We start from the raw sequence: 27,627 nt of genomic DNA on the forward strand, positions 1-27,627 counted from the left end.
AACAGTTTACCTATATCCCGTGAATTGCCCGTACAGTTACCCATCTACCTAAACTTGCAACAGTTGTTTGAACCGAACTATTTAAGGCGCGTGTATTAAACTTCGATGCCCACAGTTATTATCGTGCAACTGGTACGGGTATGCCACCCACCGGCTGTTTGCAGTACCCTAATCGCTGAGCACAGAACGCAGCCTTTAATTTGGAAGCGCCTTCTGTTTATGACGCGCCGGGGTAACGTTGTACTCGACAGGTAGGGGGGCTGCGCTATTTAGGTTCTCGGACCCTCGGACCCGTGTGAGTCTGTTCAACGCTCGAGAACAGTACGCGTTGTCGGCGACCTCGATAAACGTCGTCTACATCTCACGGCGCAGGGCGTTTCAGAAATGACTGTGAATGGTTTGAGAAATATTACCCTCAGTTTGTACCCTGGCTGGCTGGCGCCGCGAGCCGCGGAATGGCAATCAACAATGACAGGTACCTATAGGGCGAGCCATTTGCGGTCATGCAGAGGCCCTGGGGTAATCAAACCCGAATGATGATTGCTTGACCCATGCTACAACCGACCTGCTCTTCGCTGGGCTTGGAGGCAAGGGGCGTCAGGTTAAGAGCGGATGCCAACGCATTGATACAAAGCAGCATTCGCCAGTTAACTCCCCCATAGTCGGGGCTAAACTCCGGACAGCTGCTTAATGTCCAGTAGAGAGACTGAAGCTACGCCGGTGCTTATAGCTCTAGAGTAATCTGATAAATGAGCGAGTTACCCAGGGTTGTGGCTGGTGTGGAGAGGGTTGGCAGAGACTGAAGTAGGAGACGCCAACAAGAAGCTGTGTCTAAAACTCGTGGCAACGGCAGCAGGTTCATAGTATAGAGTCCACATTTTCATCCCCGGTGGAGGTAGGACAGCTCTCTGGACATCGAATTATAAGTTATTTACCTTCTGCGCGTGACGGACGCACCCCCTAGACAGTTCAAGAACCTTGGAAGTGTTCTTAGTCCAGAAGATGGAGGGATATCCCGTGGTTATGTATACAGAGTGTGAGACAGTCCGACAGTAATATCAGAGTTCCCGCCTTGAAATGGGGGGATACATACCGTAATAAAGGACTGTTAATGGCCATTCAGTGGGATTGGTAGGTGCGGTTGGAGGCCAAGGAGCTGGTGTGCCCTGTGCGACGACTCCTGCTGCCATTGTTGCATAAACTTAAAAGCATGATTTCTTGCACGTGGCGGAGGTGTTATCAAGTCTCTGCTTTCATACCACAGTACTCTGAAACCTGATCAAAGATAGACTCGGGCTTTGAGCCAACATTATGGGGCCTCCTTTGATCTTTTAGTTATTGAATGCACTACAATTCACACTTCACCCCCATAGGGCCCTGAGCCCATGCGCTAGAACGCAATAGTCAGACATGGGCCCTTGTGCACAGAGCCATGCCTGCTACTTCCTATTAGTATAAGAACAAGCATGTATACCGACTGATACATGTTTTCTACAAGTATGAAAGACCCTACATGATGGGTAGGGGTGCATCAGCACGATGTGGCGGCAGCAGCACTCGTGGCCTGGGTAATATCATGGGCAAAAGAATGATGGTACATACCATAAGTATGTCGGACCTTCCCCGGATTGAGCAAGAAGCTACAAAAATTGTTTCGTCCCTGTGCATCCCGCTTTGTCTGCGTATGTTGGAAGGAGAAAGTGATACGGTGTGTAATGGACCTACAGGGGCAATAACAGTTCAATGCATGGATTCTCTTCTTGTGGAATAAACAGAAACTAGGGAATAGGGTATCTCATGCCACATAGAACCAAACAGCAAGGGGGTTGATCAAGATGTAATGCAGTCTTTCACAAGGTCAAATCACAAGATAGGTACATAACAAAAAAATGAATAATAAAGAAAATACGCCGAGCCCAAACAAGAATTCTAGGTGCCGAGTCTCACACCGGCAAGAACAACTCTCGATCATGAGAGACGACCGGAAGCCAGGAGTTTAATCAAGGGTGATGGTGAATGTCTCTGTGACAGTCGTAATGAAACCAGTAGGGGGGGTGGTAGTTGGCGCGCTGGTAGTGGGAGGCGTGGAGCTCGAGGCAGAGCCGGTGTAGGTGTTGGGGCAGGCAGTGGGGGTTGAGGATGGGGTCGTTGAAGAAGGAGCAGTCAACGTAGAGGTCAACGTAGAGGTCAACGTAGATGTCACAGTAGACGTCAGAGTAGACGTAGTTCTGGAAGTGGAGGTCGAGAATGTATTGGGGCACGCAGTGGGTGTCGAACCCATTGGTGTCGGGGCTGTGTCTGGAGCAGTGGAAGCAGATAACGTACTTGGAGCAACATCGGCAGCAGGTTCCTTAAATGCAAGGCTCGCAGTGCTGAGAAGAGAGAGAAGAAGAATGGAAACCATGGTGAATGGTTGTCGGAATGGCACGACCGGCGTGTATGTAATCGAAGGAAAGAGGATGCGAGTTGGGGAAACAGAAGACGAGGCCTGCTGGCATCACATTTATACTCGACCGGGCCATTGCGTGTTTGGGGGGCAGTAAGGGGACAAAGAGAATGCGAAACGGGGATAGGATCAGGAACAAGGAAATGGTGGAAGGGTCCGTTGGAGGCAGGGTTGAAAACAACGTAACCAAACATCAAAGTATCAAAGCGTCAAAGGGAAGCGGCGTAGCCATGGGTGGCCGCATGACCAGCCCGAACGCACAGTTCTTTGCACAAGGAAAGGCATTCAGGACACCCCAAAGAACACCCGACCGTCACTCTCAAACAGCCTCCACGGCGGGCGGTCGTCTCTCGACGGGCTATCCTCTTCCTCCATGGCCACGCCGGTGGTTGTGACGGAGATCGGGACCCTCCCCCTGGTCTTCTGCATGGTGCAAGCAAGCGCGAGGGCCGTTATAGTCCACGTCACTACCGGAGCTGGTCGGTGACATTGGCACAGAGGAACTGGGCCTCCAGAGACGCGGTTGACGGCCATGTGCAGTTGCTCGACGGGCAATTGAACTTCGGAACTCCCCAGAGCTTCTGTGGGCTTGAACTGTACATCGAGCAGGGCAAATTGGGATCTGTCGAGAATCGAGGCGGACTGGTAGCGCACCAGATAGGGTTCTGGGCAAAGGGGTCCATGGTGTACGCCAGGATTGTGGCCACAGCGCTCAGGACTGACAGGTGCCTGCGACATTGTTAGCGAAGCCTTCCGCAACCATGGTCCGCCTGGCTTACTTGCCTCGCAGAGTCCAAAGCAACTGCGCGGCGCCAACCACCCCCCGACTGGCGGCGTCGAACGTCCCAAGCTGACGGATGTCCCGCTCGTTGTCCGAAAACCACACCCACTTGAGTTGTCCCAAGATCTCCGAGTTGGCCGGGATGATGCAGATCTTGGAGCCGGTAGCGATCCACTAAATTGCGACAATGAGTGTTATGCTCGGTTCTCCGTCGTAAAGGTGGAGGACCACGCAAATGGTGCCCATAGGACATGCCGAGGATACAAGTCCGATCCATCCGATAAGGAACCGCCTGGCACCGAATGACGACATGTTGGCAGTTGACAGTCGAGCGGACACCGTGTTTGCGGTGGAGGTGTGTGTTCAACCCATTTTTAGCAACCTACTTGATGCGGCGTCCCAGCGAGCAGACGACAAATGCCGAGCTGGGCTTATCTCCTTTTCTCCCGCGATCTCCTGTGCTGAAAAGTTGGCCGGCTACGCTACCATCGTGCGGCGAAGGGGAAGCTTCCGAGGGATCGACGGGCCTGCCGCAGGAACCACACATAGGGCTGGCCAGAACTGTTCCTTCGCCGGACGAAACGTAAAGACGCCACTCTCCTGAAGAACTCTGCCACTAATGCACCGACACTTTGGTTACGGGCAGCTCCTTGTAGTTACGTACGCTACCATACCTAGGTCATCCGGCCAACTAGGGCTGAGGTACACAGGATACACACCCAGGCAGTCCCGAGGTGCCGAGCCCTGCGCAACCATCCAGCCATCACTGCTGTAACCAAGACAAAATACTGATGGGGAGTGAAAAACGGCGAGATAAAACACTACCTTGGACGGTTAATAATGTGTAGCCTGAGGAATCAAGCAACAATGGTGGCCTAGAAGAGCTTACTGTGGGTAGTACTGGTGTTCAGAGTAAGTATGGCTTCAAGCAGATATAAAGTTGAATGCAAGTGTCTTAGTAAACACTTAACTCACTAGAAATCTCAATAGGTGTTTCGTCAGGACCCGCACTTAAACTGCTTTCACGTACTGTATGCAAGTGATAACCATGCCACTTAGGGCGCTAAGTTTGCCCACTACTGTTACACAACGTCGAAAATGCCCAAGCAGTCTTGATCCGACAAAATGATCAACAGGGCGTCCGCTATGAAGCCGCTGGTGCCACAAGCTACCATGAAACTGAATGGATGCTGCCATAGCAGTGACAATTGGTATATTGGCCATACCCGTGAGCCCTTTTGAATCCCTAAACTAAAGCATCAATACCAACCGGCATGACATTTGCGGTCTGGGGATTGTGCATCCTACCATAACGGTAGGCGCTGACAACCATAGGCGTTGTCGGGTGGCAGTTACATGACCTGTAACCGTTCCAGCATGCCCCTGCCAGGAAATCTCCAAGGTAGTAACGGAAATATGCTGCTTTCGTAAATAATCTCATGTATGTTAAAAATAGAAATACCAGCGGAAGAAGAGTTCGAGGACTGGACTATATGACAATGAACGCCGTGCTATCCTGATAACCATTAGCATCCCAATTTAATGTACCGCAGTCCTTGGCTAAGCTATATATACATGTATATGTCACTGAATCCTCATCAAAAAAAAGGCACCATCAGAAACAATCTCCCTTTTCCAGTAGAGCTTGTAAGAATAATTCCATCAGCTTTCAAAATGTCCGCCGTTGAAAACAAAATTATGATTGCGCGTGGCTGAAACAAAGTGGAGGCCTAAGCGCATGTTAATTGTAGGTCCCGGCTCCTAGTCACGTGAGCTTTATTAGGGATTATGTAAAATAGTAAAATAATACTAATTAATTAAAAAAAGGGTAGTTATATAACCTTTTTTTATTACTTAAGCTAAATAATATTAATTAGCTAAAAAAAAGGGTAGTTACATAACCCTATCTTACTGCTTTAACCTTATAATATAATTTTTTTAATAATATAATAATTTAAACCTTAGGTTTATAATCCCTTTTTTACTTATAATTTATATAAATAAGTTTAATTATAAAATTAATTATAATTTATACTTGTTATAGCACTATACTTTTTTTATTATAATTTTAATAACACCCGGGCTATAAACCTTGTTAAACCTATAATAATTATAAAAATTAGGCATGTTTATACTACCTTATATATATATTATAGCTACTAATATATAATAAAAAAAAAGTAAATAATTTATTATTATTATAAGTTTTTTTATTTTACCTTTTTAATATTCTTTTTTTAATATAATTAACCTAAATATATATTAAGCATGCTTACTATAGCTAAAGCTAGATTATTAATACTATAGTATATATTTCTTTAATAACTTATAATAAGTAAAAAAATATTATAAAAATATAAAATAATAGTATATATAATAAGTAATTAATTAAATAGCTTATATAATTAATTTTAGTAAACCCTAGCTTTTTTATTTACCTTTAACATGTTTATTATTATTAATTATATTTATTACTTTTATACCCTTTTTCACACCTGCAATGGCCATGTTTTTATTATTATTTATACCTTGCCTGCTAGGTAGGCACCTATAGCTAGCTATTATTATTAATAAAAAATAATATTAAATTAAATATTAATAACTTAACTATTATAAGCTCCTAGTTTATTATTAAAAATAATTTATTTTTACCTTTATAAATTACTAGAGTTAACTCCAGCCCTTTTATACATATAAATTTAAATTATGCTTTTTTACTATGTTTATTTTTTTTAATTAATTTTATATATTTAGTTATTGCGGATTATAATTAAAAGTTATTAAATAACTTTTATTACTAGCTTAATATATATTAGCTAAAAACATATAGTTATTATTAAAAATAATAATTTAATATAAATTTTTTAAAAAAAAAATAATATTTGCAAGCGTTGCGTGTTAGCTAACTAAAATTAAAAAAATTTTAAATTTAGTTTATAAAATAAAATAAATCCTAGTAATATTTTTTTTTACCTTTTAAAATTAATATAAATTAAAAAAATACTAATAATAAGAGTTTATATATTTATTAAGGTTTATTATATTTAAAGTTACTAGTATTTATATAAAGGCTATATTATTAACTTATTATAAAATATTAATTAAGTATATAAATAGCTCCTGTTTTTACCTAAAAAACTTAAAATATTAATTTTATAGCTATTTAATTTTAGTATAAATTAAAAAATATATTTATAATTTTATTATAACTTTAAAATATAGTACTAGGTAATTAAATAATAGCTAAATTACCTTTAGGTAAACTATTTAGGGTACTAAAATATAATTAAAAATAACTATAACCTTATATAGTTACTAAAAAATAAACTAGTTAATTATTTTATTTTAAACTAGGAGCTGGCTGGTAAGCTAATTACCTTAAATAATAATTAATAGGTAAACCCTAATAATATACAGGCACCTAATATAGTTATAATACTTAATTTATTTATAATAATTATAAAGCTTAAGGCTTTACAGGCCATAGTAAATAATATTATTAAGCTAGTATATAATAACCCTTATTTAACTTTTTTTTTATTTTATATAATATTATTATTTAAGTTTAACTACTTATAATAATTACTATTACTAGTATTTTTTATTTTTTTTTTTATAATAATATAAAGCTAGTTATAACATGCCCGCGCGAGGTATTATTTATAAATTATATTAAATACCTACTTAAATATAAAAGTGGCTATTTTGCACGGCATCCCTGGTTTTAATATATTTATTTTAATATAATTTATTATTAATAAATAAATTAGTAAGCTAGTTTTTATATTTATAACCACGCGCCTAGCTAGTAAGATATTTTTATAAAAAAGTTATAGGTAGCCTTTTAATTAAATATAGCTAAATTATTTATATTATTAAGTTTTATTATTAGTTTTTTTAAAATTATTCGCGGTACGCGGCTATTTTAGTATAGTAAAAAAAATAGCTTAAAAGCCATAATTAAAAATATTAATAAGCGGCCTGTTTTTTGTTACCATGCGTGTTATTTTAACTTTTTATTTTTTAAATAAGCATGGCTTACCTGTTCCTAATATTTTTATAACTAATTTATACTAAAATAACCTAATATAATAATTACTTAAGTATAAAGTATAATATAATAATATAAAGGCTATTTATAAATAAATTATATAATATAATTTATAAAATAACCCTTATATTATTATAGCATGGTTTTATTACTACTATTATATATTTTTTAATATAGTTATTAAGCCTAAGTTTAATATTATAAATAATTAGTCTTGCTATAAATAGCAAGGTTAAGGTTTAATTTATAATTATAGTATATATTAAATATAATTTACTTTTATTTTTAATAATCTTTAATAGTTTAACAAGCTATAGTAGTTATTTAAGGCTTATTAAGGCATGTATATTATAGCTATTTACCCTTTTTATATATAAATTATTATTATTAATATAAATTATAAGGTTATTTAGCTACCCTAGTTTTAGTAAAAAAATATACTTACTTATTTTATATAAGTTATAAATTATGTACTACGCTATTATTATAATATAAATTATTATTAATAAATAAATAAGTAAACTAAAAAAGTTATTTATTACTTTTATTTTTTTATAGCAACATGGTATAATTCTTAGTTAATAAAACTAACTAATAGTATATATTATTATTTTTTTTTAACCTGTAATAATATAACCCTAAATATATTTAACTTAATTATTAACTTAGGGTAGCTTGTAAACTTAAACATGGCTATATATATTAATAAGCGCTTTTTACTTTATTATATTATTAAGTATATTATAAAGCCTAAAAAAAAACAAAGTTATATAAAAAAGTTATAAAATTAGTTTTTAAATATATTAATACACGCTATTTTTTATTATTACTAGTGCAAAAAATAATAAATACCCTAATTATAAAGTAAGATTAATTTATATAAAAGGTTTATTATTATTTACTAGGCTTATTACTTTAAATATTAAGTTATAGCATGGTTATTATTTTATATTTTATAAATTAAAAATAAAATAACCTATTTTTATTATTAAATACAGACTATAATAATACTAGTAATAAAAAAAATAATATTAAAAAGGGTTTAAATATAATAGTAAAGTATATATAGCAGCCGCTAAAACTTATTAATTTAATATTATTATATTACATGCGCTGCTATACCTTATAGCCTAGAGTATATAAAAAAGTTAAAAGTAAAATAAAAAATTATATTATTTATTATTACTTAATATATAACTAAGTTATAAACCTAAAAAATTTTACCTGCGTTAAGTTAATACTTTATTATTTTTTTATTAAAATAAATAACCCGCGTACGGTTAATAAATTAATATTTAATAACTTTTATAATATATATAAATATTATTATAAATACCACAGCTATAAAAAAAATAATTACATGTAGGATAATAAAAATATAAAAAATAAAATTAATTTACTAACTTAAAATAATAATATTAGCCTAATTATTAAGGTGCTTTTTTAAAAGGCCATGGCTGCTTAACAGCCTGGCCATAATAATAATTTTTTTATAAAACCTAATGGCCTGGGCCAGCGTAATATTAATTAATAATATAACTAAACTTAATATATAAAAAAACCTAGTTTTAATTTAAAATTTTAAAATTTAGCAAAGGTAAATTACCTAGTGAATATATTAGCTTATTTATTAGTTTATTTAAATAATTTAAAGGTTAAGTAATACTAGCTATATAATATTATAATTAAATATTATAAAAGTATCTTGTAGTCACGCGGTTTACTAGTTTTTTATTTAAATAATAAATAATAATTTATTTTTATATATTTATTACCCTTATTAAAATAGTTATTAATTAATTTAAATAGCAAGGCTAGCACTAGCAAATTTTATATTATTAATTTATTATTTATAACCTTAAAATATATAGCTTCCTATGCTAGTAATTATAAAACCTTTATTATTATATAGGCTGCTTTAACTAGTATTACTATATATAATATTAATAGCTAAACCTTATATTTATTATTTTAATTACTAGTTATATTAAAAGGTAAGGGGGTTATAATTACCTATAATTTTTAATATTATTAGCCTTGCAGGCAAGTTTCCGTAACATGTTATATTTAATTATTAATAAAAAGTTTATAGTAGGTTTAAAATAGCTATATTATATTAATTAATAATATTATAAAATTTTCCTAGACCGCAAAGCTAAACCCTTTAATAACTTAAATATTATTTTAACTAGGAATTTTTACTAGCTACCTTTAGTTAGCTAAAGCCCTTTTTTTAAGGCCATATCTTTACTTATAAATAAAAAAAAGGCTAGTTAATATTTATATAATTAATTTAACCTTATTATTAAGCTAAATATTATTTATTACTAAACCGCAAGCTTTTAAATAGCTTATATATTTATTTTTATATTAAAGTACTTAAAAAATATTACTATAATAAAAAACTAAAAGCTTTTTATAATATAAGTATAGGCTAAGTTATTTATAAGCAAGAGTAATACTTTTATAAATATAATTTATATATATAAAAAAAAATAATATATACTAGTATAACTATAACCATGTGTTAAACTTTAGTAAACCTATAATTATTTTATAAGTTAATTATATTAAATTTAGTACTATAATTATAAAAATAAACTAGGCTAGAAATCTAGCTAAAAAGCTTATAGTTTTTTTTAATTATTATATTATATTAATATAAAATATTTAAATAAAAAAAGGTTTTATAAATAATACTATAAGCATGTTAATAAATATTATATAGCTATTAAAAATTATAAATCCTACTTAAAAGGCGCCGCTTGCTTTAATAATAGCTTTTAATTAATATAATAATTTACATGCTAAAAAAAATAATAGCTATAATATAATATTAATTTTTTATATAAAGTAAAACTTTTATTATTATAATATTATTTATACCTGCATGTAGTTTTTAGCTATATTAGTATATATAATAATAATTTATAAAGCTTAGGGTATTACTATTAAGCAAGCTATTTTAAACCCTATTATATATAAAAAGTTTTTACTAGGTTTTATATACATAGTTATATCGCGTGTACGGTTACTTAAAAAATTATTATTTAAAAAACCTTTTAGCTATAATTAATTAATTAGCAGCTTATTTAACACCAAGAAATAAAGGTATAAAAATAGTTATTTAAGGCGCTATTAATATATATTTATTATAGTTATAAATAATATCTCTTGCTATAAAAGTAATAATAATATAAGTATAAATTTAAAAATAAAATAATAATTTAAACTAGTTTTATTAACTAGGGTCCGGCCCTATAAATATTAATTATTTTTTAATAACTTTTTATTAAAATTATTTAATAAACTAGGAAACTTATCCTTATCTTTTTTTTTTATTAATAAACCCACTTTTTTTATAAACTTAACTATAATATTAAAATATATTTTAGTAAATACCTTTTAGGTAGCAGCAAACGCGTTTTTTTAAATAACTATTATATTAAATAAGTTATAAAGCTACTTAGCGCGGCCGTGGGTTTATAGTTAGGCTAAGGTTAATATTTAGGCTAATACTTAATTATTTATTAAATAATATTATAACTACTTTACAGCGTGGTTATTACTTTTTTTTTTTTTTTATATATATATTTTTTTTATAGCACGGGCGGCGGCGGTAATATTTTTAATATTAATTTTTAGGCTATTATAATTAGTTACTAGCTTTGTAAACTATTAGTTAAGGTACTTATTATAATAGTTATAATATTTACCTTTTAAAATATAATAGTAGTTAGCACAGGCGCTGGATAGTAACCTATTAATAATAATATAATTTATAAATAATTTATTTTTTTTATATACTAAATATAGGGCGTAAAAGGGCGCTTTTTAATAATTTATATTATAATTACTTTTATATTACTAGGTAATATAAAGGTGGCTTCCGGGTGCTTAACCTATAATTTTAGCTTTTATATTAATAATATTTTAGCTAGTACTTACTAGTAGTAATTACTTATAATTTTAATATAATTTATAATATATTATATAGCTAGCATACCAGGTAATAATTTTATAATAAAATATAAAAATATAATAAATAATATAATTATAAATTATTTTTTATAATAATATATTAAAAAAATAATATAATTAAGTTTAATCCCGGGAGGTGGCTATGTTAATATATAACTTAATATTATAAAGTTAAGTTTTAGGTATTATAAAAATAAATAAGGTAATAGCCCTTTATTACCTATTAAAAGTAAAATATAACTTAAATAATAATAAAATAAGGCTATGGTATTTAATTAATAGGCCATAAATTATAATAACACGCTTTATATAAGGCTTTTAAAGTTATTAAGTAGTTAATTTATTAGTTTAAAATTAAATAAAAGGTATTAATAAACTAAAATAATATTAATACTTTATTAAATACTTACCTTTAAACACTAGATCTCTGCCTATGGTTTATATAAGCTATTTTTAATAATATTTATGGTTAATTATACCTAATAAATAATAATAAATTTAAACTTTTTTATTACTAGGGTCTAGCCCCAGAAAAAATAAATTAAAAAAAACTACTTATTTATTATTATTATTATATTTAACACCCTTAAAACTAGCTTTATTAATAAGGTTATTTATTATAAAAATTATAACATGGGATAGGGTAACTAGCCCGGCTATAATAATATTAAAGTTTATTATTATTATWATTATAAGCTAGTACAGGCGGTAGGTAAACTAAATAATATACATAGGCAGGGTAATAATATTTATTTTTTTATTTTTTTTATTTTTATTTTTTTTTTTTTATATAATTTTTTTAGCCTTTTTTTTTATTCTTCTTGGCCTTTTCTTTCTCCTCCTTTTTTATTTTATTATTATTATTATTATTATTATTGCCTAGCATAGAAGCTAAATATATTAGTTAATATATTTATAAGTAAATAAGGGTTATAACTTATATTTATTAGTGCACCATGTACTAAAACTATTTTAATAATAGTTTATATAATTATTACTAAATTAGCTTAATATAATAATATATTTTATAAATAGCCCGTGGCCTTGGGCGTAATACCTATAAATTATATTATTTTTAATAAGTATACTAACACACTACTTAATAACAGCTTCCTAGTTAATAGGGCGGGTTATAATTTTTTTATTATATTAACTTTATTAATAGGCTTGCGGAGCACAAGCTCACGCTATAAATAATATAATTAATGTTGGAGGTAGCTAGCCGGGAGTTGGAGGATGAGTTATCCGGGTCAGGTGACCCCGCGCCGCCGCCCACTATCTAGTGGCTGTGTTATTCTTAGTTTTTTAGTACTTTTTTAATATTATTAAAGTTTTTTACTTATTAGGTTATGTAGCCCGGTTAGCCACTATTTTATTATTTTTTATTAATTTTTTAATATGTATAAAAACCTTTAAGCAAGTTTTATTTTTTATTTTAATTTAGTTTATTTTTTTTATAATTTAAGGCTATATTTACGCGTTAAAGTTATACTTTTAAATTTTATTAATTAAATTTAAGTTTTACTAACTATTATTTTTATTTATTAGCTATATTATTATTTTAATATATTTACTTTTTTAAAAAATAAAGTTATTAATACTTTTATTCTTATTTTTATTTTTATAATTAATAAAGGTATTACTAGCCTTTGGCCTAAAGTAACTACTTAGGTATTTTAGGTATTAATAGTATATTATTAAAAAATATTTTATAATAAAATTATTTTATTTTTTACTTAGCTTAATATTTAAGGAGTTACGCAGCGCTTAAAAGATAAAAAAAATTATAAATAATAAAGCTACGCGGTTAGTTATTTTTTAATAATATTAAAAATTAATATTATTATTAACAAGATGCTTCCCTGCCTTAGAAAAAAAAATAATAATATTTATAAATAATAAAAGGCAGCTTTTTTATATATTACCTACTAGCTATTTACTTAGGTATTTAATAAGATTAATAAGTAGATTTATAATATTTTTAAAACCCTAAAGTTTACTAATAATTTATATAATGCTATTATAAAAATAGTAAATAATTAAGGTATAATTTAGGCTTAAATAGCTAGTATACGCGTGTTTAATATAAAATATAATAACTATATTAATATAATTAATTATATTAATATATTTTAATAGGTAAATAAGGTTTATACCCGCTTAAGTATTAAAACAAGCATGTTTTATTTATTTTTTATTTTTTTTATAAATCTTTGTAATAATCTTCTAAACTAGGTAAATAATTATTAATATATATTTATTAATAAGTTACTTAAGGGCTATTATTAAACTAATTTCTTAAAGCTTTATAATAATATTATTACTTATATAGCCGTGGTATTAAAGGTTAGTACTATAGTACCTAAAGGTAGACCCTTGCCTAATCCTAATAAAAATAATAATAAAAATAACAAGAAACTAATTATAAAAAAATTAAATAAAAATAAAAAAAAGTTTTTTAAGTGTAAGGGCCCCGGCCCGGGATAGTTAAAAAAAGCATATTTAAATAAGTTTATTAAGTATAAAAAGTAGTGTATAAATAATAAATATTACATGTATTATTATTTTATTAGCTATAAATTAAGTAAGTATTTTTATTTAGTATTATTTATTTATACTAAAAAATAAAAGCTATTATTATATATTTAGTGTTATAAGCCGCTAAAAAAAAGTGTTAATATTTAAAAATATAGGTTAAAATACTGCTTTATAGGCAGTTAATAATTATAATTATAGCTTTATATTTTATATAGCTATTAAAGCTTTAATATTAATTAATTAAAGCTAGATTTTTAACTTTAATGCGGCCCGCTATTTTATAGGTAATTATTTATTATTTTTTATACTTTATAAGTACAGGCCGCATAATAAAGCCTATACTTATAAAATTACTAGTATAGGTAATGTTATTATTTATAGTATTAAAAATGCTTGTATTTGCCTATGCTAAGTTAATAAAAGCTTTATTAAGTATTTTTTTAAAGTATACTTTAATTTAAACCTAAATTTTAACCTTTTATTAACAACCCAAGCGCGAGAGAAAATAGGGATTTAGTAAAGTTTTAAGGATTTTTTTATTTATAATATAAAAATAAATATTATTATTAAATTAACGTATATTAAATACGGAGTTCCTATTATTAATATAATTTTTTTAAATATATTTATAAATAAAATATTTGCTGGAGCGCTGGTATTTAATAAAAATAAGTTAAAAATTATTATTAAAGCCGTCCGCGAGGATATTATATAAATATATTAATAGTTAAAATATTATAAAGTTTTTAAACTGCGCGGTGTAACTAATAAAAAAAATATTTTAAAGTTTATTTATAATATTTATTATACGGCAAACGCTAAGCGTAAAGTTTTATAAAAAAAATAATAATAAAATAACCTAGATTATAATAATCCTGCATTAATTTAGTATATAAATTTTTAAATAATTTTTTTAATAGGCTTTAATAAGTTTAAATACTACCTAATTATAGTAAATAATATAACTACTTTTATTATATAGGTACTACTTAAAAATAAACCTAAGGCTTTTATTATAATAATTAACTTTAATAAAAAATTAAAAACTTTAACTAGTTACTATTTATATTAGTAGTAAATTAACAAGAAATTAGAGTTTTTTTACTTTTTAAATTAGGCTAAAACTAAAGGTATTTAAAGCAAGGTAACACCTCCGCGTATACCTAAGCTAAATAATAAAGCTAAGTACTTAAAAGGGTATTTTAATAATATTACCCGCGTAATAATAATTAATAATAATTTATTAAAGTATTTATAGCCCTTTATTATAAATAATATAACTTATTTAGTAAATTACTTCCCGCGCCTAAAACATGTAAATCCTAAATTATTTATATAAATTTAGCAGGAGTATTAATATATTAAAGATTTTAAGCCTTTAATAAGTATATTTAAAGTTTTTAAATACCGCGCCTGGGTTTATATTCCTAAAAAAATTATATTTAATTAAAAAAAATAATACCTTGGGCGCGAGTTAAATATTAAATAAAATATAAAAAAATTATAGCTATATTTAACATGTTTATATATTATTAAAGTGTAAGCTTTATAAATCTTAAGATATTATTATTAATAAAAGCTATATATATAAAAATAATTATATTAATAAACGCCTAACAGCCGCAAATCTTATTAAAAAACCTATAAATAAAAATCCAGGCGTTATTATTATAGTTATTAATAAGGTAATATTAAAAATTATTTAAATTATTAACCGCGAGGTGCTTATAATATATTATTTTAAGCATGTAGTTACCCGCGAGAAGGTAAAGGCTATTAAGGTAAATTATTAATATATTATTACTTAGCAGGAAAAAATATAATTTATAAAGTTTTAAAGCTAGAAATACCTTTAAATACGCCTAAGAAATTAAAAAATTAGGCGCTTATAATTATAATATATATATATAATAAACTACGCTATTATAAAAGGTAATTTAAAAATAAGTTAATTTCTTGGTTAATATAGCGCGAGAAATCCTTAATAATTTAAGTAAGAATATAAGTTAAATATTATTAAAGCTATTTTTTACACCTACTATTTATTTAACGCCCGTAAAGGGGTTATTAATTTAACTAATACTTATAAAAGGGCTATTAGTTTTTTAAATACCTATATAAGAGTTATTTATTATTAAATTTTTTACTTTTATAATACTATTTTTAAATTTTATATTAACTTTAGAAGTGCTATATAATTAATACCTAAATTTTAATATTTACTTATAATAGTAAGGTTATAAACACCTACTAGGTAAGGTTAAAGCTTGTATTAAGTAAAAAGTATAAAAGCAAGATTTATAATTAGTAAATATAAACTTATAAATTACAAGTAATATAACATGTAAAAAATAATATTAAAAGTTATTTAAAAAAAGTAAAAATATTTAAATAGTTATATATTTTTTAATTAGATTTTAATAATTTAATATTACTTAGGTAAAAAATAATAAAATTATATTAGTATAATACTATAAAAAATTTAAAGTATTAGTACTTATTAAAAGGCTGTTAGCGTTATTATTATTACTAGTAAATTATTATTTAAGCTATTAGCGCTGTAAGGTGTAATAGCTAGGTAATAATTAGGCTGCTAATAAGGCTAAGTAGGTTACTAAGCTAGTAAAAAAGTATAAAATATGTAAATATATAATAGGCGCAGCGTTAGATTTTATTAGTAATAATAAAAATATTAATACTAGTAATATTATTATACTAAATAACTATAAGTAAGTTATAAAGTTAAAGTATATAAACTAATAGCTAGTGGTAATAAAGTATTAAATTAATAATATTACTAGTATAAAGGCTTATAAGGTTATTTACTGCCTAAAAGGCGTAAAATTTTTTAATAATAAATAGGTATTCGCGCTTAAAATAAATAAATATAATAAAGTTAAATACTTTAAGGCGTGCTAGGTTATATATAATAATTAATAATAGCTAGGTATTAACTTTATAAATAATATTATTTTAATTTTTTTAAATATTACCATGCAAATATTTTAAATAATAATAATTATACTTAATAAGTATATTAAATAAATAAATATTATTATTACCTATCTTCACGCGGTATTAAAAAATTAAAAAATTTATATATACTAACCTTAAGGCCTTGCTAAGGGTAAATTAAGTAATATTTAACTATTATTTATAATACTTTATAATTTATGTTAATTAGGCTATTTTTAGTTTAAAAAACTTAAAAAAAAGCTTATTTAAATAAGATTTAAATTATTATTAGTTAAACCCTGCATTTATTATAAAGGATTAGCGTTTATAATAGTTTATATTAATAATTTAATTATTATTAATAATACTAAGGAGCTTATTAATAAGATTTAAAAAGAACTTAATAAGTTTTTTAGTATTAAAATAATTAATAAGCTAGTAAAGTTTTTAGAATACGCTGTTACTTATAGCTATAAAAATAAAATAATTTTAATAAGTTAAAAATTATATGTTATAAATTTTTTAAAAAAGTTAGGTTTATAAAACTATAATAACTTTACTATTTTTATAAATTTAATATACTATTTATATTACCGCAAGATTGCTTTAAAAAATATAAAAATTAAATAAGTAAATATAAAAAATATATTAAAAGCGTTTTTTAAAAAGTATATAATTTTTTATGGCTTGTTAAATTAGCTAGTTACTAAAACTTAATTAAATATAGCTTATATAATATTCCATCTATAGTATTATATAAATTTACCTTTAAATTATAATTTAAAGGCTATAAAGGGACTTTTTAAATACCTTTAATATATAAAGTTTAACCTTGTTTTAGACCTTTAACCTAATAAAAATAAGGAGATTTATATTAATACTTTATATTAAAATTATAAAAATAGGAAGTTATTTAAGGGATTTATTATTTATTATATAAGTTTACTAATTTACTAGGGTGTAAAAAAGTAAACTATTATTACTTTATTATTTATTATTATAAAATTTATTATATTTAATAAAGTTATTAAAAAAATATTTTATATTTAAAAGCTTGCCATAGCGCTGGGCATTTAAAAAAAAACCTTTAAATTAATAATTATTAATATAAATAGCGCTAATAGCGTATGTATTATTTAAAAAATTAGGTTTAATAATATAATTAAATAAATTAATAACTAATATTTTTTTATTAAAAACCTTTATAAACAGGGCATTATTATATTTAATTATATTAATAATAAAAAAAATCTTGCTAATAATTTTATTAAGCTACTTAATATAATTAATTTTAATAAATTTTAAAAAGCCCTTAGGCTAGTTAGTAAAAATAATAAGTATTAAAAAATTTAATATTTTATTTTTTATATATATTAATTTTAAAATATAGCATGTAATATAATATAAAAATACTTTATATTTAAATTATTATATAAAACTTATTTTTTTTTATTTAAAAAATCTTACTAGCCTTATAACCTTTTACCTAGGGGGCCATGTTAAAGGTAGCTAGTTAAAAATTAAAAAATAAGTTATTTAGGTTAAGTAACCCCATGCTACCGCCCACTATCTAGTAGCCATGTTATTCTTAGTTTCTTAGTACTCTCTTAATACTATTAGAGTTCTTTGCTCATCAATTAATTATAAAGTTTTTTTAAAATTACTAATTTATAGCCTAAATAATTTACTATATTAATAATATAAGCTACTAGTAGCTAGGTTAGTGTAAAAATAAGTAAGTAAGTAAGTAAGTAAAAAAAAAGGTAATATTATTATTATTTTTAGTATTAACTATTATAATAAAAGAAATATAAAAAATTAAGGGTTTATAAATTATAGGTTTATATAAGCAGGCTATATATTACTTATATAATTTATTTTTTTATTATTTTTTAAACACCTTTATTAAATTTACTATTATTATGGTTATTAAAGAAAGTGTTACTATTTAAAATAGGTTATTAATAAAAGTGTTAAATATTAAACAGGCTGTTAATAATAGTATTTTTAATATTTTAGGCAGGATAAACTTTATTCCGGCCACGCGCATTACTCCCGGTATTAAAGCTTGCGCCTAAGAAATAACAGGACCTACATACCAGTTACCCACTTCTCACCGTTGCATGTGGAACCTTGGATGGTGCATATGTCTACCAACCCCTCTAGGGCTCTACTCTCTGGAGATTAAATCATAACTTGAATATTCCATAGATGGTAGGTAGACATCCATGTAGGCACCAATACTTCTCGGTGCATCCGCCCCTGCTTAGGCCAATCGCACTACTAGGAAAGCTACTCGGAAGTACTTACCAAGGCCTCATCAAAATCTAGACCGTAGGGAGCCTTCTTATAAAAGCTCGCAGTGCCCTCTAATCTCCCAGGCGCACGGGTCAACTCTGGTCCACGCGCTGCAGGCCAGAGGCGGTCTGGGGATGTTGCCAACACGGTGGGATTTGGCTGTTGGATACTAGGCATTTGGTAACACGATGATATATAGCCGACAGTTGGCTCTTGATATGTGTTTTTATCAGGGTGAGTGACATTTCCATTGCGTGCTCAATAGCTGAATACAAAGTGGCTTGGTATTAGCCCGAGCGACCATCAAACCCCGTAGATGTCGCACCAGCAGAGCAAGTTTTGACCGCAGAAAAGCGCGGTCTTTTGAAAGCTTGAGATAATCTTCTGGGTCGCCCTAGGAGTTTTGAGGTGAGGGGGACAGCTACAGAACGGAGGTCCACGTCGGATTCTATGAATGCAAATCAGTCGCTCTGGGACCGAACTAAGCATATCAACCAGGCTCGGACGGGGAATATTGCAGGTGTAGTTTAGAAATACCACCATCCGGGTATAGATAGTTGGTCATAGTGTCCGGGCTTTCCAGGTGCACCAGATACTTTCCCATTTGCCTGCCGTGGAATGGTGGCAAAGATAACTGTTATCTATCCAGGATATGGGAGTGAGGCCCCAGACCAGCTGTCACAGGAGGCCTCACAGGATATCACTTCGATGATGCATGCCATTGGCATCAAGACGCGGTAATCAGAAGGCAAGAGCCAGTGCATGAAAAAAGAACACAAATAACGGCATTGCGGTTTCTGCGCGTTATCCGGGCGCCGTTCTAATCTCGTTAATCTGACATATTTAGACCCATCCATATTCCCCTTCACAGTGCACCTATCGATGCATTGGCCTGGAACAAAACATCCGAATACATCAAGCCCTGGGTATATAGGAGCAGCGCAGCATCTAGATACTAAACGCCAACCCCCCATTCGCCGAAATAATACTGCCAGTACACCACCCAAACTCGGGATTACAGATCGTCGCAACAAGTCCCGCAATCTCCTCCGCGTACGCCGCGCGCCCCCCAAACTTCTCCCCCAACTTCTTGACCTCTGCACTATCATTCTCCCTAACGGCCACAAGCGGCGTCAACGGGTTCCACTTCGCCAACCCCTCCTTAACCTCATCCGGCGCAGAGAGATACATATCCGTCATGACCGGACCGGGGTTAATAGCATTGACGGTCGCACGCTCAGCCAGCTCACGAGCCCACACGCGCGTCATGGCTTCAATGGCCCCCTTTGTCCCGGCGTAAAGCGTGGTGCTCTCCGTCCCAACCTTGGAGTTTATGCTGGAGAGCATGACGATGCGGCCGGAGCGGTCGGTGGGGAGGTACGGCTTGCAGGCGGCGGTGAGGAGGATAGGGCCCAGGACGTTGACCTCGTAGATGCGGTGGAAGTCGTCTGGCACGACGGATTCGAGGGGGCCGAGGGAGAGGATCGCGGCGTTGTGGACGACGATGTCGATTTGGAAGGGTGATGAAGCGGCACCGGGAGTGTTGGACGCGAAGAATTCTTTTGCGGTGGAGACCAGGCGCTCGCATTCGGCTTTGTTGGAGATGTCTGCGCGGAGGGGGAGGGCGGCGATTTTGTGCGTTTCGGTGAGTTCTTGCGCGAGCGAGGAGGCGGATTTGTCGGACGACGTTGTTGCGTAGTTGATTATCACGTTGCAGCCTTTGCTGGCGAGGTTGCGGGCGATGGCGGCGCCGATGCCTGCTCGTTCATCGATTAGATCGAGGAACTTCTGGGTTGATATGGTGGGCTTTAAGACATACTTCGTGCCGAGCCAGTGACAAGAGCGAGTTTGCCCTCGTAGATCCGGGGAATGTTGTGGCCATTTGAGATGCTGCCCATGATGACTGAGATTGCGTAGGATATGAGTAAGAAGAAAGAGTGCAGACCAATCTAGGGGGGGAATAGTGCTGATATATCGGTCTGGATGGATCTAAAATCCCCGAGCCGAATGGGCTCTTCATTGCATGTAATCCTGCATTACTGAGACTTCTAGGCACTGCCTCGTGGCCCACAGGCTGTGTCCCTGCCACGGCGAGCATTACTTATACGGGTATAGTTTTTCATCTCCTCGTGTTTACGTACATGATGCTCTCTACCACTTTGACAAGAACCCTCCATCAACAGGCAGCGTAATCCCATTGACGTACGATGAGTTATCACTCGCAAGCCATAAACTCGCCTGCGCAACCTCATGAGCCTGACCAAACCTATTCAGACTACTAACTCTGGGCGCAAACTCATCGTGCGTCGTGCCCATGATCTCGAGCGCTTTAGCAGACATCTCGCTCTTACCACTCGTTAGCACCACCACCATAAGAACAACAAATGCAAGAAGTCAACTTACAAAAATTGCCCCCGGCGCAACCGCATTAACCCTCACCCCCAACGGCCCTCCCTCCGTCGCCGCATGCTTCGTCAACCCAAGCAGCGCATGCTTCGTGCTCGTATAAGCCGGCATATTAGGCTGCGGCATGAACGCGTTGATGGAGGCAATGTTCACGATCGACCCCCTCGTCCCCTGGCTGCGCATCTGCTGCATCTCATACTTGCAGCACAGCGCCGTCCCCGTAAGATTCACGTCGACCAAACGGCGCCAGTACTCCTCATCGGTCTCAACGAGCGCCGTCTGATCCGGGCTCATGGCGGCATTGTTGATGGCTACATCCAACCGCCCGAAGAACGCGACCGTCTGGGAAATGAGATTCCGGACGTCGTCGGAGTTCGAGATGTCTGTCTTCACGAACCGCACTTCGCCGAGGCTGGCGAGTTCAGATGCAACCGCTTCGCCCTCCTCAGCTTTTACGTCCGCGATGACGACTTTTGCGCCCGCGCGCACGAACACGCTGGCGGTGGCTTTGCCCATCCCCTGGGCGCCGCCTGTGACAATGGCGACTTTGCCCTTGAGGACCGGGAAGATGGGGGCTTCGGGGAAGTCCATTGCTCTGGTTTGCTGGGCAATTCGAAGGAGCGTAGATTGATTGTTGGATGTGGCAGATAGAACACGGGATATGAGGAGGTAAGACAAGGATCGCCTGGTAAAGCGCGACCAAAGCTGTCCCTGGCCGCGAAAGCACTTTATGTGCCCCGCGGCCTGGCCATCTTGACCGACATTTGCAGCAGCCGTGCCTGGCGGCCGATGGGGAGAGGCGGCACGGGGCGAGACACCGGTGGGCGTGGCGTGCCGCTACCTGGGCGGGACGGCTTGCCCTAGCTTGCCCCCGCTGGCGTGGCGGCGCCACCTGTGGGGATGTCTTATATTGCCGTATAAGTCATTGAGCCCTAAATCCTTAGTCTCGGAGTCTGCCTGTTCACGGATACCAGACTGCGATAGTTGATGGCTTTATGCCGTGCCAAGAGGCCGTGGATGTACCAAGCAAGGCAGAAGAAGCCGCCGTTGACATTGCTACTGCAGCTAGGGTGCTAGTTGGGGCAGCTGCAGCCCGGGCCCCGTAGATTGACGCTGGAGCTAGCTCGGACTACTCAACGACCACCCTGGGGCATTGCTGGCGCCATCTCCATATCCCCTGTCCACGGTGGCCACGCGGCGAGGACGTCGCTCTGTGAACGGCGCACGGTTCTAACTTAGGACAGTTATGGGCTGACAATCTATACCGTACTATGTCTGGAAGGGGACAGGATAGGGGTAAGCCCTGGTATCTGCAGAATTTTCAACCGGCCTGATACTTAATTACCGCGGCAGAGATGGACTGGGTTTGTGTCCTTTCTCTCTCCTTCAGCTTTGTCTCGGTAGCATTGTTGGGCAAGGCCTGGGGTGTCCTATCTTCACCATGTTCGTCTCAGAGAAAGACAACCCTGTTGTCGGTGTGCGCGGCATCAAGGGCGAGGTTCCGGAGACGACCTTGATCAACATCTTAGTATACCACCCTCCACCCTCAGTCTCCTGATAATTCTAACCCACTACCCAGGTCATCATAACCTCCTGCCTCGGCGGCTTCACCTACGGCTTCGCAGCCAACGCCGCATCCGGCACGCTCTCCCAAACAACCTTCATCGCCAAGTTCCTCAGCGGCCCCGACTCAACCGACATCCAGGATGGCCTGCTCTCCGGGTATGCCACATCTCCGCCTCAACCTCACCCAACTAACAATTCAAGCAGCTTCCTCGGCGGCGCCTTCGTCGGCGCAATCCTGCAAGCCCCCCTCTCCACGAAACTCGGCCGCCGCCCCGCAAACATGGCCGCCGCCTTAATCGTCACCATCTCCGGCGCGCTCCAAGCCAGCGCCGTCAACATAACGATGTTCATCGTCGCCCGCATGATCTGCGGCATCGGCGCGGGGATGGTCTTCGCCAACACCCCCGTCTACCTCGCCGAGGTATCCCCGCCCCATACACGGGGGATCCTGGTCGGGCTCAACGGCGTGAGCGTTGTCACAAGCTACATCATCTGCGCGCTGTGCGCGCTAGCCTTCAGCTTCGTCACGAGCGATGTCCAGTGGCGGCTGGTATACATCGTGCTCACGGCCATCGGCGTCCTGCTCTTCGCCTCGCTGTTCTTCATCTTCGAGTCCCCGCGCTGGCTGACGGAGGTGGGGCGCGACGACGAGGCGCGCGCTGTGCTCGAGTACCTGCACGGCACGAAGAGCGACCGTGGCGCGAGGTTCGCGCACGCCGAGGCAAAGCAGATCAAGGCGCAGGTTGAGGCTGAGCGGACCGCGGGGCGCGGGTATGTGCATATTGTGAAGAGCGCGAGTCATCGGAAGCGGGCGCTGTGCTCGATTCTGCTGTGGGTTATGGGGCAGGGGACGGGGATCACGGCGATTGCGAATCTGATTCCGACGCTGATGGGGACGTTGGGGTTTGGGACGACGATGCAGCTGGGGCTTGGGGTTGTGTGGACGGTTTGTGCGGTTGTTGGGTGTGGGATTAATGTTTTGTTGCTGGATCGGGTTGGGAGGGTGAAGTTGCTTGGTATGTCTATCTTTTCCGATCTTCTTGTGTCCCTTTTTGGAGGCTTTGGGCTAACAGGATCGTGGATAGTTGCTGGTGGCTTTGGTAGCGCCGCGATGATTGCCATCATGGGCGTTCTCGAGAAGTACTACCTGAACAGCACGTATACGCCCGGAGTGAACGCAGCCGTGGCATTCTACTTCATCTTCGGCGCGTACTTCACCTCCACAATCGAGTGCACGGCGTATGTCTACGCCGCCGAGATCTGGCCTACGCATTTGCGCAGCGAAGGGTCCACCATCGCCTTTGCCAGTTTCTTCGGCAATGCGGTCGCATACACGGCGCCTGTTACGACGGCCCTTGCGACTATCGGCTGGAAGTACTACATGGTTTTCGTGGCTGTGACGGTCGTGTCGACGGTCATGATTGTCTTCTACTTCCCTGAGACCATGGGGCTGAGTCTGGAGGAGATTAACGCCAAGTTCGGCGACCGGGTCGAGCTGGACTTGAAAGATGCGCTGGATGCTGAGGGGCCGATGAGCTCAAGCTCTGACTCGGCGAATGTGTGAGCAGAGTGGGCATCGTGAGTATTGCCGTTTGTAGGATGAGGTGTGAAGGCCGAAACGAGACATGCGACGAGACAAGTGTGGACATGGTGGTGGACAGGCTAACCTGGTTGATGCGTAGTCTAGTCTAGCTCTCGGAAATAGTGATTAATCTAATTGGCACACTCATTGAAGCTTTTCCGAGCATTGCAGAGGACGTGTCCCCACCGTCCGCTGTCAGTTGCCGGCCCGCCCCGCCGATCTCACTATCAATCCCGGTCTGGACAATCCTAGTCGCCTTGGCTGACACGGTACGCGTTTCCGATCCTGCTGAGGAAGGTACGCCGCGCATCAGAAGAGCCGGCCATGGCCTGGGCATCTGTGGACCGAGACTGCGCAGAATGGGACTGCAGAAGCCCACCTCTTTCTTGGAAAGGAAGGTATACCCCGCTCCGTATGGACATCCCATCTGCCCCGGGCAAGGCCTGGTCTCTGTCTGGTGGAGGGTGGACAGGGCAGCTAGGGAGTCGGGACACATCGAGATCGTGTCCACTGCGGACATAGACTTCGTACTTTTTCATAACCCAACCATACTGCGCTGCGTCCCCTGTCACACTGAAGCGCCATGACACGGGTCGCTTCTTCTGCAGGGCTTGCCCAATGCCGAATGGCGCATCCTAGGGATGTAGCTGGTCCCCAACTAACAGGGGTAGAAATCCTTCAACGCTCGTCTAGCGGTCCCAAGGATTCATTATGAAACCAAGCCGGCTCTGCAGAAGGCAGTCAAGCTTGTGAGCTGTCACACGACGTCCCGTCTTGGCTGTCGGGCTGGGGGCCGCCGGTCCACATGCCCCCACGGGGCTAAGGTGCAAGGATTTCGAGTGGGTAGTCGGAATTGCTCTTGCGTTTCCCGATGAAGAATATGGAGCATGTGATGGCGTCTCAGCAAGCTGCTGGTATAGCTTTCCAGCATTCACAAGCGCACTTTGTGACAGTCCCGGTTCCTTTTTCTTCCAGCGTGATCACTATAGGCCACGACCTCTGATATGCATCCACCATGGCATTGAATTCCTCAGCTCACGGGCCACGGGCTCAGGACTTGGTCAAGCGCAGCCGTGAAGAATTCTGACATGATACATCCAACTAGCTATCTCTTACGGAGCCCTCTGTGCTGAAAGGATGCACATACCATAGGGTTGAAGATCGTTAGGTCAAGTATTCAGACTAGCCAACCAACTGCCTCGTGGTTCCTGGCCCCTGACCCCTTTCCAAGCCAGCTGCACGCACAAAGGCAGTTTAGTACTACTGCTGATATATTAAACTTTGACCGTTGAAACACCATCTCCCAGACACTCGGTACTGTGCCCTTTGCACTCCAGAATTGCCAGCACACAATGGCGCTGCGTCAGAAGGGCCCTACGCTCGTGGGCGTCCTGTGGATGGAAGTATTCCTGTGTCTTCTCATCCTGTGTGCGCGATTGTATACGCGGTTCATGATCCTGCGGAATACGGGGTGGGATGATTTGCTTCTTGTGTTGACATGGGTAAGCCCCAACTCGAATCAACCATATCGCGCCTCACATGCAGCACAACTAACTCGCTCGTGGGCAAGGTGCTGATGGTCGCTTTTGCTGCACTCTGTACCGTATCCGCGACGTACGGGATGGGCGTGCACGCCGACGAGCTCTCGCTGCACCAGAACAGCCATGGCATGTTGCTGCTTCTGGTTGGTCAGACGGTCATTGCGATCGCGATGGGCCTGAGCAAGTGCGCGGTGACGGCGTTTCTCATGAGGATTGTTGTCAATAAATGGTGCGTCTTCCGCCCGAGACAATCGCTACCGCGAACCGAAGTGAAGGTTGCTGACCCAGGGTCCGCCGGAATAGGCACAAGGCGTTTCTGTGGTTCTGGAATATAACGATCATGGCGTTGAGCTTGTTGCTGGCGATCAGTGTCTTTGCGCAATGCACGCCTGTCCAGTCGATCTGGGACTCGACCATTCCGCAGCAGAGCTGTCCGCTGGATCTCACGCAGATTGCAACGGTGATGTGTGGTGAGTATCGCACCCATTGCACCGCGTTTGCCATGAAGCCTAACGCGTACCCAGCATGGTCTGCCGTCCTTGACTTCGTCCTCGCCCTGTTCCCGTGGTATGCGCTCTGGAACCTGAACATCAAGCGCAAGGAGAAGATCACAATCTGCATGTCGCTGAGTCTGGGAATCTTGTACGTGCATCCACATCAACCCCTCATTTCTTTGCAAATGAAACTGCTAAACCGGAACTCCCGTCAGTGCCGGAATCTGCGGCGTCATCCGAACAACCAGTCTAGGCGCCCTGAAAGTCTCAACGGACTACCTCTGTACGTCTCCATTCCCTCCCCCACACCCATCCACTAACAAAACCCGTCAACAGACGCAACAACCGACTCCGTCATCTGGACAAACTCCGAGCTCACCACCACAATCCTCTGCGTCTCCGCCCCCGCCCTACGCCCCCTCTACCGCTCCCTCCGCGGCCAGGTCTCCTCAAAAGACGCCTCGAACTACAACAACATCAACGGCTCCTCCTACGGCAAGACCACGGGCAACAGGACAAGGAAGGAAAGCTACGGGATGGATACACTGGTGACATCTGTCGTGCCGAAGGGCCACGAGCGCGGCGATAGCAGCAGCGACGGGGTAAAGGGCGACGAGGAGGACGTGGATACGAGGCATATCTTGTCACCGAGGCCGTCCGGTGCGGTTGGTGAGAATCGTAATATTTACCAGACGCGCGAGGTCATTGTTTCGTATGAAGAGCGCAGGCCTGGGGACGTCGGGGAGGGGGGATCCGTGGGCTCGTTGGGGAACGAGGGGTTGGCGAGCCCCGTTGTGCCGGTTAGGGTGAGGCAGCATCTTTGATGTTATAGCGGCTCCGGTTCACTCGCGGGTCTGTGTTTCTTTACGCTGTCAGTCGCCTCTGGTAGATCTATTCTGAAAGCGTTATTTCTGCCTTGTCGATGCTTCTTTCTAGGATATACCCCTTGGTAATCAAAGGATTGTGTTGGATGGCTGACTGTTGATTT

General features: G+C 36.2%; 5 protein-coding genes across 5 annotated transcripts; 2 read left to right on the forward strand and 3 right to left on the reverse strand.

The window, feature by feature from the left end:
• Positions 1-1,996: 1,996 nt before the first annotated feature.
• Positions 1,997-3,480, reverse strand: DSM5745_03665 (uncharacterized protein; the record flags this gene model as incomplete). The annotated part of the gene is made up of 3 exons (XM_026745681.1): positions 1,997-2,488; positions 2,753-3,175; positions 3,226-3,480. The coding sequence occupies 3 exons, from the start codon at positions 3,478-3,480 to the stop codon at positions 1,997-1,999; spliced, it is 1,170 nt and encodes a 389-aa protein (XP_026606547.1).
• A 16,518-nt stretch (positions 3,481-19,998) lies between these two features.
• Positions 19,999-20,948, reverse strand: DSM5745_03666 (SDR family NAD(P)-dependent oxidoreductase; the record flags this gene model as incomplete). The annotated part of the gene is made up of 2 exons (XM_026745682.1): positions 19,999-20,807; positions 20,870-20,948. 2 exons carry the CDS (start codon positions 20,946-20,948, stop codon positions 19,999-20,001), a joined length of 888 nt encoding a protein of 295 aa, XP_026606548.1.
• Positions 20,949-21,201: 253 nt separating this feature from the next.
• Positions 21,202-22,047, reverse strand: DSM5745_03667 (SDR family NAD(P)-dependent oxidoreductase; the record flags this gene model as incomplete). The annotated part of the gene is made up of 2 exons (XM_026745683.1): positions 21,202-21,396; positions 21,454-22,047. The coding sequence occupies 2 exons, from the start codon at positions 22,045-22,047 to the stop codon at positions 21,202-21,204; spliced, it is 789 nt and encodes a 262-aa protein (XP_026606549.1).
• An 850-nt stretch (positions 22,048-22,897) lies between these two features.
• DSM5745_03668 (uncharacterized protein) lies at positions 22,898-24,586 on the forward strand (the record flags this gene model as incomplete). The annotated part of the gene is made up of 4 exons (XM_026745684.1): positions 22,898-22,984; positions 23,036-23,178; positions 23,227-24,038; positions 24,108-24,586. 4 exons carry the CDS (start codon positions 22,898-22,900, stop codon positions 24,584-24,586), a joined length of 1,521 nt encoding a protein of 506 aa, XP_026606550.1.
• Positions 24,587-25,956: 1,370 nt separating this feature from the next.
• On the forward strand, positions 25,957-27,463 carry DSM5745_03669 (uncharacterized protein; the record flags this gene model as incomplete). The annotated part of the gene is made up of 6 exons (XM_026745685.1): positions 25,957-26,106; positions 26,175-26,374; positions 26,434-26,615; positions 26,670-26,787; positions 26,855-26,922; positions 26,976-27,463. The coding sequence occupies 6 exons, from the start codon at positions 25,957-25,959 to the stop codon at positions 27,461-27,463; spliced, it is 1,206 nt and encodes a 401-aa protein (XP_026606551.1).
• Positions 27,464-27,627: the final 164 nt, after the last annotated feature.

Source organism: Aspergillus mulundensis, assembly GCF_003369625.1.
Source record: "Aspergillus mulundensis strain DSM 5745 chromosome Unknown scaffold_2, whole genome shotgun sequence".
Classification (NCBI taxonomy): Eukaryota; Fungi; Ascomycota; class Eurotiomycetes; order Eurotiales; family Aspergillaceae; genus Aspergillus; species Aspergillus mulundensis.